General features: G+C 46.2%; 1 protein-coding gene across 5 annotated transcripts in view; it reads left to right on the forward strand.

The window, feature by feature from the left end:
* SUSD1 (sushi domain containing 1) overlaps positions 1–10,506 on the forward strand; it is a 138,275-nt gene extending 127,769 nt beyond the window's left edge. For 4 of the 5 annotated variants that reach the window (XM_032308466.1, XM_032308464.1, XM_032308463.1 and 1 more), the window contains exons 16-17: positions 9,352–9,471; positions 9,795–10,506. In XM_032308466.1, the coding sequence (XP_032164357.1) occupies positions 9,352–9,471; positions 9,795–10,057 (383 nt within the window). In that variant the 3' untranslated portion in view covers positions 10,058–10,506. The remainder of the gene's footprint in view (positions 1–9,351; positions 9,472–9,794) is intronic. The other variant, XM_032308467.1, reaches the window with a different exon arrangement.
* The last annotated feature ends 950 nt before the right edge of the window (positions 10,507–11,456 follow it).

The following is an 11,456-nucleotide window of genomic DNA, read 5'->3' on the forward strand; positions in this document are numbered from 1 at the left end:
AGCATCCTGTCCTTCCTTCTCTCCAGTCTGCAGCACCAAGTTTATGTTAATGAGATTTCTTTTTAAGTCATCACAAGTGACAGAAACCCATCTCACACTAGTTTAAGCAAAAATCCATAGCTGAAAAGGATGTGGGGTGGGGAGCTTATGGACCTGGCCCCAGAGTGACATCACCAGGCTTCCAGGAACTGACACTTGGGACTTGACACCATGAGTGGGACACTCTGCCTTTGTCTCTGCTCTCAGCTTCCGAGTTGGCTTCATTTTCTTCTACAGTAAGCCACGTGAGGGAGAGGGACGGCCACCAGCTGCCCAGTTTAGCAACTTCAGTGGGAACAGAAGGTTTTTCAATTCAGGGAAAGAATCTTTCCTCCTAGATTAAGTGACCGTCTGTGGGATGACGAGTACCCCTCTTAGGGTACTCTAGAGGCACTATGAACAGCCTACCTTGGATTTGGGGCTTACTCATATGGCTGGTTGAGGGCAAATCAGTGTGATTGACAGCCTCCCCAGGATTGCTTCGAGAGGTGGACACGATCCCCATCAGGAAAAGAGGCGCAGAAAAACATGCTGGCAGACCAATTCGAAGAGCCACAACAGTCCACTACTCCGAGCCTTTTAGCTGCTTAGCATGAGCTCACCCATACATGTATAATTTTCTTTTAAAGATTTTATTTATTTATTTGGAGAGAGGGAAAGAGTGAAAGAGAGAGGGTGCGGGGGTGGAGAGCGGTAGAGGGAGATGGAGAGAGTCCTGAGCAGACTCCATGCCGAGCTGGGAGCCTGACGTGGGTCTCCATCCCACAACCCCGAGACCAAGACCCCAGATGAAACCAAGAGTTGGGTGCCCAACCCACTGCACCACCCAGGCTTCCCCACATACACTTTTAGGAAAAACACCCCCCATTATGGGAGAATTATCCTCTGAACAACCAAAAGTGGAACTCAGTTGGAAGACAACTCAAAGGTGGGTCTGTTACTGCATCCAGCTCCATGACCAGGATTGCTGGTGGTGTCCAGTCCTCTTGATCCAATGCAGGTGGACTTCTCACGATCCACTCGCAATCGGTAACTAAGTGCCAAATGTAAGCATTCTCAAACCGCAGTCCGTAATGTGAAAGGGGAGACTGGATAAGCACACCAGTTAGAAAGGAAGAAAAGATAGTGCAGTGCAGTGAACAGGGGGCCCAGAACAAGGACCACATCCTGTTGGATAGGAAGAGCAAGCATCCCCTGGCTGGTGGCAGAGTGAGTCACTTGGTTACTTAGTTGGGCCGCCTCAGTTTTTTCCTGGGAAAGTGCCCTATCCCTTTTCTCCAAAGCTGTCTGTGCATAAGATGCTGCAGGGAGGAGGTCGGGCCGAGTGCTATGCTTCTTCCTGGCCTGGGCAGTTGTCCAGTGGGGAGGAGAATTGCCTCAGGGATTGAGCAATCGTGGCTCGGTGTTTGCCAGATGTGGGATTTCCCTGGCAGTACATTTCTTTCAACCAACAGGCAACCAGCCAGTGGATTTGATTCCCAGGAATTCCATGAGTTTGTAGCTAACACCAGAAATCTTGTCAAGTTTATGACCTTTGCATCTGGACCTTTTCTTTGTGGTTTATGAGTCCTGGCAACAGCCTGAGGAATTTTGCTCTTAGCTTGGAGTATCAGTTTAACCCGTTACATCCTGCCCCTTACTTCAGAGCAGCGTGAAACAATAGGCTGCTGTGGTGAGGAAGTGCCCACATAACCCTGCTTCCAGAAGGATTCCAACAAAGGGCACTTTACAATGGGGGATCTGTTACCTTGTCAGTAGAGGGTGCTCGGCAGGAAATGATTGGGAGGGACCTGGAGATTAGGCTTCCTTCATTTGTCTTCTTGTCTTCTAATCTTACTTCCCATCTTATTATCTCTACTCATACCAACTTCAATAAGAGCAGAGGACGTGGCTTTCCTACTGGGCAAGGCACATTACCTGACCATCAGCCATCTTGGATTGTGGTTGCCAGGCGGCGAGGGTCTCCCCCATCCCACCCCTCTACTTTCTTGAGATACAACTTATGTAACATTGAGTTTTATGTGTACAGTGTGATGATTTGATTTGTATTGAAAAATCATGACCAAAATAAGGTTAGTTAATATCTCCATCACCTCACATAATTATTGTGTATATATTTGTGTATGTGTGAACATTTAAGATCTACTCTCTTAGGAATTTTCAGTCCTATAATACAGTATTATTAAGTATAGTTACCATGTTGAATATTAGATCCCCAGTACTTGTTCATTTTGTAACTAGAACTTTGTAACCCTTGGTCAACATCTCCCCATTTCTCTCCACTCCCCCAGACCCTGGCAACTACTCTCTATTTCTATATAGAGTTCAGCCTTTTGAGATTCCATGTATAACTATGATCATATAGTATTTGCCTCTCTCTGTCTGACTTATTTTACTTAGCATAATTGGTGAGGGTCTCCCTTCACAGAGGTGAGTGCTGTTACACCAATGTGTGCAGATAGGCCAAGCTTCCTGTCTTGGAATTTAAGTGAAGGCCACAAGAAACAACCACATGTTCCAATATTTGGACATTTTTCAGCCAATGTATTCCCTAAGGCTCTAAGGGTGGGAATTCAGTTTCTACACAGAAAGAGGTGCTTTTATCAGAAGAATGGAATTTGCAAGCCTCCTGGACAGGCACAGAAAGAGCTTCCAGAATCCACTGGTTTCAGGAGCTGTTTGATATGATTAGAAAACACTCCAACTGGTGGAAGAAATTGCCAAAGAGCTGGCTACTGTGATAAAATTAACAGGAAGGATTTTTGCTTTGGACACATCTAAGTGGCTTTTGGTAGTGCCTTCTTTACCCTCCTCAGCCCAGGAACCAGTGTTGAAAGAGAGCTCAAAACTTTGCATTCGAACTCTTGGAAGGCTCTAGAGATAATGGAGAAGCCCACTATTTTTTAAAATGCTGAAGGCAATTCTGACATACATATCCACCTGTTGTGCACTCACCTCTGGTAGTCCCTCTTTGCAGAAATGTTGTAGACTGCCATCTCCGAAAGTAATTTGGAGAGAACTAGGATCCAGATTAGTCCTGAACTTGTTCCAGTTCATCCATGCCAAGACCTGCCCCATTCTCACCTTTGCCCAGTGACGAATTCTGTTATTTACCGTATGTAGATTGCCCCTAGCAGGTCTTTGTGATGACTACCCGGGAACCAGCAGTTGGTTTGAGGGGAAAGGCAAAGGCCTGGACTTCCTTGCTTGAGCCTTGCTGCTCCTCAGCCGAGTGTCTTTGAAATTATATTAAACTTGACTGGTTCTCAGCTGCCTCTTACCTAGATCTCTCAGATCCCTTCTAGCCACAAAGTACTGACTCTGATTTCTTGAGTCACAAGGGAAGGTCATTTGATGTATGGGAGATGATCGCAAACTATTTTCACAGAACACTCTTCCGTCATAGGGGTCAAACCCCTGACGCATTAGTGACGGCTCCCCTTTCCCTTTCAGCCCACATTTCACACCTAGGGTATGCCCATCTCATGTCTGGGTTCACCCCCTGAGCACAGGCCTTTATATCGGTAGCACGGATAACTGGAAGAGCCTCCTTTCTTCTCGCCCACCACGGTGTTCAGGGGCTCCTTCTTTACTCCAGCCTACACGTCCGACTCATCTTTCTAACTGCAGCATTGATTTGGTTATTTCTCCTGATGGTTCTTCCCAAAGTTCTCCGTTACATTTTAGACTGGCTTCTCAGGCCTCAGTCTGACACCAGCACACCCTTCTAGTCACCTCTCATCTTCTCCATTCGAAGTGATGTGTCCCATCTTCTCTGGTTATGGTCTCTTCTTACTTTCCTTAATGTCTTTGTTCATACAGTTACCTATTTATTTCTACCCGGAATGCCCTATAACCTTCCTGTAATCTCTGTTTATTAGCTTATTATAATCCCACCTGTTTGTCAAGGTTAAAATCAAATGCAGTGTCCTCTCTGAAGCCTTTTTTATTTCCTCCGTGGGGCAGGAGCTCTGTTTCTCCCTCCCTCTCTCTAGCCTTTCTGCTATACTCTAGAGCAACTGGTGCACATGTCTTTTCTTAGTAGATTTCATACCACTGAGGGAGAGCACTTGAAGAACGGGACCAGTGTCTGGCACACATCGGTGCCTAATCAGAATTTAATGAATCGAATTGGAGGATTACTGGTCAACCAGCAGTAGGGTTGGATGAAAAATGAAGCACAGTAAGTGCAGTATTTAAGTGAGGCAGAGAAGATGTACATCAAGATATAGCCTAGTGTGTATGTGTTTGTGTAGGCTGTGCACCAGTATGTATACACACATACACAAACATGCACACGCATACTTTAAATCTGCATCATTGTGGTTGGGAGAATTACAATGTGGCCTCACAAATTCCTGGCCACTGGTATTCACCCACTTCCTCTCAGTTACTTACTTATTCAAAGGCTATTGTAAGTGTTGCTGAGAAAGGATTCAAAGATATAATTAAGGTCCCAAGGAGGGAGATTGTCCAGATGCATCTGACCCTCACATGAGCCCTTTAAATCTGGATGTAGAGGTCAGAAACAGGAGATTGGAGATTCAAAGGGCGACGTGAGTCTGACATAAATAAGGGTTTCTCCTGCTGTTTTCAAAGGTGGAAGGAACCACATGGCAGGAATGTGGTTGGCCAGTCGGAGCTGAGTGGCCGATGGCTGGCCACCAGTAAGAATATGGGGACCTCAGTCCTGCAACTGCAAAGGATTTGGAAGCAGATTCTTCCCCCAGAGGCATCAGAGGGGAATGCAGCCCACTTTGACATACTGATTTTAGTCTTGGAAGATGCTGAACAGAGGACCCACTCACAACGTGCCAGAACTGCTGGCCCACAGAACTACGAGGTTATGAGTGGGGGCTAGTTGCTAAGTTTATGGTGATTTGTTAGGCTGCAATAGAAAATGAATTCAAAAGTGTTGCTAATTCATCAGGTGTTCTGTATCTCTAAATTAATTTCCTACTTTGATCTCCTTTGTCATCTCCCACTCTGCAATAGAACTCAAGTGAGGAGACCTTGGGCTAGCAGAGAGGAATTTAACATACTAACTAAACATCGTGGTGCAAATTCTTTGTACCTTTTGGAGAACAGGATTATTGCTTTCAGGAAATGACCCTGCTCATATAAATTCATGAAAAAATGTCCATAGCTACAGGACGTACTCAAGCTGTCCGGAAGCTTGAGGATGGGCCTGGAGTCTTTCTAACTTTCTCTTCAGCACCTGTGACATTTGCATTAGTGGAAGAGTTCAAAGAGAAGCCCGGAGACGCCCTGTCACGCCTCATGAACCCTGTACCTCCTCTGGGAGCCACTCTGAAGAGAGTGGCAGCATTTAACCTAATGGATTTACTCTCTCCAAGAATGAGTCACTGCGAATCTGATTTAACACATGATTCACTCGAGTTTCCAAAAGCATATTCTGCAAGTGACTCAGAAGAAAAATAAGCTTGAATTTATGGCATGAAACCATGAGAGGGAGGGAACCAGAAGATGGCAAAGCTCGAAAAAATGTAATTTGAATTGTCCAGCTGTAAATTTTCTCAGTGAGGAATTAACTGGGAAAGTCCCTAAAGAATCTTGTGTGGCTACCCTGTAAGGGCTCTGGGTTGCACTGACTCCGATTTTCAAAGAGCCCATACACAGAGTAGACCAAGAGACCTATACCAGCAAGAATCATCAAGCCATGTTATGCAGAATTAAAAAAAAAAAAAAGATTTTCCAATATTTATGTCCATAGTAAGGCATAGTTGTGTGGGCCCATTGCTTCGGGTGAATGTGTCCTGCTAGTGGAGGGTCAAGAGAAAGAGAGGTCCATCAACTCCTACTTTGCTTCTTTCTTGTTGGTTTGTGAGGGGACATTTTAAAAGCAAGATAAGAACTAACTGATTCACATAAATTAAAGCCTTCTGACACAGATGAAGCACATTCTAGCAGGTTCTTAAATGTGCAAGTGAGATGGAGAACTACAGCAGGTGATCTTTAGGGAAACTTGAAGAGCAAACTCAGGCCAAACAGAGATGAGCAGAGAACAGGGAACTTCATATGAGAAAGACAGAGCTCGCAATGTATAGTTGATGATAACTTGAAGTCAAGGCCAGGCAAGATCTTTTAGCAGGTGGCTCTGTGGTAGAAACAGCAGCAGATCCCATGATTGGAGCATTAGGGTTTCTGCATTAGTAAATACGCTTAAACAATTTGTACCTGCTTGAGATAAATATTTTAGATAAGGATTCACTTACCCTTTGTTCTAACTCCTTTAGGTTCCCATTTAAGTCTTTAATCTGTCTGGATTTTATTTATATATAGTATTTTATTTATATTTATTTATATTTATATAGATTTAAATATAGTATAAGCTCTAATGATCAAAATCACTGTATTCTTTTTTTAAATTACTGTATTCTAAATGGTTAGCCAGTTTTCTCAACACTAATTCTGAATAATATATCATTCCCCCAATGACTTGAACCAGTAACAAAACACCAATAATGAACCATAGCTAACATTTGCCAATTGCCTACTGTGTTTCGGGCACAGGCTTGACATGACTTATCTCATGCATTTCTCATAATAACCCTATAAGGAGGTACTATTATTATCATTCCCATGTTACTGGATCAATCCTTAGTGGGGAAATTGAGACCCAGAGTGGCTGCAAAACTTGTCCAGAGCCCATAGTTAGGGTGTTCAATACACACTTGGACAACCTGACTTGGAAATTATTTGATCCACATGGGTTTGTTTCTCTACTATTCTGTGCCTGTGTATTCATTCTTCTGCTGACCCTGCACTGCTCTAATAGGTAGCCATTCAAGTCACTCCCCCAATTTTTTTCTCTGCTGCTTTGTGGTTTAACCACAGCTCCCTCTTCCCATTCTGTAGTATGGTTTTTTAAAATATCAAAGCCTTTTTCTTCTGGAAAAGGTAGCCAAACGATATCAGCCATGTTTTTTCTGGAAGGTCTCTCTCTTGACAAGGTAATGGGTTTTGCAGAGCCTTTTAGCAAGAAATGTATTCTCTGGCCGCTTTTGCTGGAGCCACTATCCTGTGAGAGAATAGAACCACACTGCTCTTAACCTGGTTGTGGAGATTGCAATGACGGGAAGTTTTAAAGCGGCAGTGTCCAATATGGCAGCAACCAGCCATGTGGGGTTATTGGGCGCTTGAAATGCGTACTTGAAATTGAGCACTTGAGATGATATGATTGAGAAACAGAATTTTTTATTTAATTGGAACTAATTTAGGTTTCTTTTTTTTTCTTAATTTTTATTTTTATTTATTTAATTTTTTTTTTTTTTTTTTTTTTTTTTGGACAGAGAGAGAGATCACAAGTAGACAGAGAGGCAGGCAGAGAGAGAGAGGGAAGCAGGCTCCCTGCGAGCAGAGGGCTGGATGCGGGGCTTGATCCCAGGATGCTGGGATCATGACCTGAGCTGAAGGCAGAGGCTTAACCCCACTGAGCCACCCAGGTGCCCCTGGAACTAATTTAGTTTTCAACAGCCACACTGTGGCCAGTGGCTACGGTACTGGAGAGCACAGATTTGGTGATGAGAGAGTCAGGGAGGAGGGACTGTTCTCGGATGAGCCTCGCTTGCTGCCAGGGAAGTGAGTCTTCTATGTTTTGAGGGTCTCACGTTCAGGGGCTGCTATTTTTCCCCTCAGGCCCCTCCTTGTTACTTAGCAGACCTTTATTTTTGCTGGGTTTCAGCTCTTCCCAAGCAGCATTGGATGGCCCAGAGGACAGACTAAGCATATGCCTGGGGCATCAGTAAAAGGAGGGTAATGAAAAGGGAAATCATTTGATATCCCAACAGTGACAACCATAGCAAATCATCTGGCCGAATTTGGACTTAGTTGCACTTTCTTACATTTCTTCCATGGCGAGGTGGTGTTTCTCTTTTTTAATTCTGTGTATGCACCATCAGCCCCCAAGATCTTTCCAACGTCTGCCGCACCATTGCATGTGGACCTTTGTTCTTTTAAAGAGGAATTTGAACTGCTACAGTCCGAGGCCCCACCATCATCAGCCAGTGTCCCAAAGTACAGGGCTTGCACCCTGGACTTCTGAAGGGGAGCGTGGCCTGCTCTGCTGTAGACAGAACTGGGTTCAGATCTGTACTGGGAAAGCACAATGTTGTGGTTAAAAAGCCAAGATGCTGGAGCCAGACAGCTCAGGTTTGGATCCTGACTCTTGTATATTAGCTGTGTGCTCTTGGACAAGTTGCTGAACCATGCCATGCCTCGGTCTCTCATCTGTAAAATAATAGTAGTACTCTTATTATGATGCCAGGCACTATTATTGTAATACGTGGTACTATTATTATAGTACTCCCTAGGTGGTCAGGAGAAGTCATTAGGACAGTATTTGGCATATCGTAAGTGCTCCATCAGTTGTTTGCAAATTAAAATGAGCCCTTTGGTGTAGAACAGGATGCTCTGATTCAGTCACTTGGTCCATAATGGGCCACTCAAGTGTGGGTATTCTTCAGTGTGTAGCAAAGGATCTCCCTGCAGTTGACACATGATAAACCCCAAATAGAACATATGTATGTCTTTCAGAGAATGTCTACATTAATTTTCTTTTGAAAAAAAAAGACTTTATTTATTAATTAGAGAAAGAGAGAGAGTATGCAGGCACATGCACAAGCCAGAGGTAGAGGGAGAAGGAGACTCCCCACTGAGCAGGGAGCCTGATGCGGGGCTCGATTCCAGGACCCTGGGACCATGACCTGAGCTGAAGACAGATGCTTAACCGACTGAGCCACCCAGGTGCTCTACATTTATTTTCTTACTTTAGCCTCATGTCAACCTGCTGGGCTGAGCAGGAAGGTACTATCCTTCGACAGATGACCCCATCCATCAGGCAGACTCATTTGCTATATTTGACTGTGGGAGCCACCTGTCATTTTTGGAGCAAAATTCCATATGATGTCAGAGTGACTTCTTCCTCAGTGCAAAGGAGAACTGCCCAGAAAATCTCTCAGGTGCAGCTGACTGAGAGAAGACAAATACAAACAACACAGTCTGCTGTATTTGTATGCACAGGAAGATGAGCTTTTTTTTAATCCCCTGTGACTTGAATGTGGCCTGGTTTTTCCATTTCCTTTTCAGAAATACCCTGCGACTGTGTTTTCCTTAGGCCTACACCGTAGGGGCCGACTCAGGGGGGCGCAGAGGCACTCTGGGCCTTCTTGGGATGGCTTGTGAAATGGGGTCACGCTCTGGGTTAGCACGGAGTGAGCACAGGTGCCCATGTGCCTCCCAGGAGGGCCGTGACTGTGTGCTGTGGCCTCAGTGTGTGGTTTTGTCCCGCAGATTCGTCGTTCATGCCGCAGCAGATGGTGGCCGTTGGGCTGGGCTCCATGGCTGTTGTGATTGTTCTCGCATTCCTCGCCTTCTCAGCCGTGTGGTATGTGAGACTGTCATTTTTGAGAAGTGAGTGGAATGGCGGAAGGATGGGGTTGGAGTCTTGAAGAACAGCTGGGCTTGAGGAGGGCCAAAGGGGCGGTGGGTGGAGGTGGTCAGGGGCTCCGCACTCGTCAGGCAAGAGGCTTGAGTAGCTCTGTGCCTCGGGGCAGGGAGGGGGTGCCCTTCTGGTGCAGAAAAGGAGCAGGGCCAGCGATGGCTGTGAGGGCTACTCACGGAGTGGTGGCTGGTCCCCCACACTGCTTCCCATGAGGGTACAAGAGCCGCACGTACAGGTGCGCCAAGGGAAAACCCAAGTGTGTCAATGGACCCCTTTCCTCCCCCACGTCTAGATTGCAGACGGGTGCTACGTGCGGAGGAAGCAGTGCCACTGGGGCAGGTGCTGGGACAACTTCTCAGGTGCCTGCCTACACAGAGGCCCTGTGGGGCTTCCGTCCGGGTGTGTGTGGTTCTGCAACGTTTTCCATTCCCAGCTTGGCCCCATTTCTGGATTCAAGATGGCGAATACCTCTGTGGAACCCCCTGCCGAGTGGAGGAAGCTCGGAAATCGCTGACGTCTTCTCTGCTGGCTACACAACCAGTTCGGTGTCTGTGAACTTGAGACCCTTGATAGACAATGTAGTATTGACCACAGGCTATGGGTCATGTGGGCCAGACGTCTGAGTGCTTCCCGAGAGTCAGCTCTTCTGGCCATTGAATGCAGGACAGTCTCTGCACCTGTATAGCATCCCTGGACTAATTTGGAATCCATCTTTCTACAACAAGCGGTGAGATGGACTTAAGTTTGGGCTAGAATTTGCCTTTATGAAGGAGGTCATTGAAAAGGATAGAGGTCATTGACAGAGGCAGCCCGTCAGACATTTCAGAAGCAACCCCTTTCCTACAATTAATTGACATACTAACAGAAAGTATGCTAACCTGGCCTCTCCAGCAAGTTCTCTGCGACAGCTGTGAGGCAGTGGAGCTTTGATACAGAACCATGGGTCTTACAGGTGTTCAAAAGCCATAAGTTATCATTCCAATAAAAATATTCTGTTAATTTCGGCCGTTCTTCTCTTCCACACCAAAGTTTATAGCCGTCTTGCCTGACGTTTTTTATTACTCTCTCTTGAAAATGCCCTGCGTCTTCCTTTAGATCGGGTGCTCGTGTAGTAACAGCGGGCTGAAACACGGTCAAGCCCATGGCCATCGTCCACGTGTTTACAGGGAAGGGGAAAGACTGTGCCTGGTGGTACCTTCCCCTTGACCTCCAGCCTCAGTAACTAGGACTGTTACTGAGCCATGACACATGAATCATGTGCCACATGACATGAACGATGACACATTAGATATATGCGGTCTACACATTAGATATCAGCGGTCCAGGGCCCCGTTGACTTGCTGAATTTGCAGATGGAACACGTTAGATGGGACTTTTAACCCTGAGTCAGTGTTCTTTAGCTTTCTTCCCTAACCGATGGCGTAACTCCAGGGCTCAGAAAGAAATGAATGGAGCAGAGGCATGTGACTTTCCTAAGCAGCAATGGGATTCTCCCTCTTCTCCCTCTTTTTCGAGGCCTGGAGGAGAACAAGCACGGGAGAGACAGGCAGGGGACAGTTCTAGTATACAACCTCAGGGTACAGTGTCTATGAATGTGGCCCTGGAACTGTGCAGGGTCACAGTCCTGTGGAAGAGGGACAGTGCTCCTGATGGGGTGGGCTGCTGTGTTCTCGCTCTGCTAGCTCGCGAGGCGTTGGTGAGGTTCAGATCCGGGTGGTCTGGGCTGGTGGGCAGAGGAGGAAACAAGAGGAACAGTAGAAATAGGTGGAAACTGTCTGCGGAGCCGCTGTCCCCAGGGAGACCTGGCTCTAAGTCCATGCCCTCAGCTGGGAAGAGTCAGAGAGAGGGAAGCTGTATCCTGATGCTCGAGTGTTCAGGAACAGCTGGCAGCCCTGGCAACTTTAGGCAGTATTCAGAATAATTGTCCTTTGTCCTCTGAGGTACTGCCTTGAAC

This window comes from Mustela erminea, chromosome 12, assembly GCF_009829155.1.
Source record: "Mustela erminea isolate mMusErm1 chromosome 12, mMusErm1.Pri, whole genome shotgun sequence".
In the NCBI taxonomy this organism is placed as follows: Eukaryota; Metazoa; Chordata; class Mammalia; order Carnivora; family Mustelidae; genus Mustela; species Mustela erminea.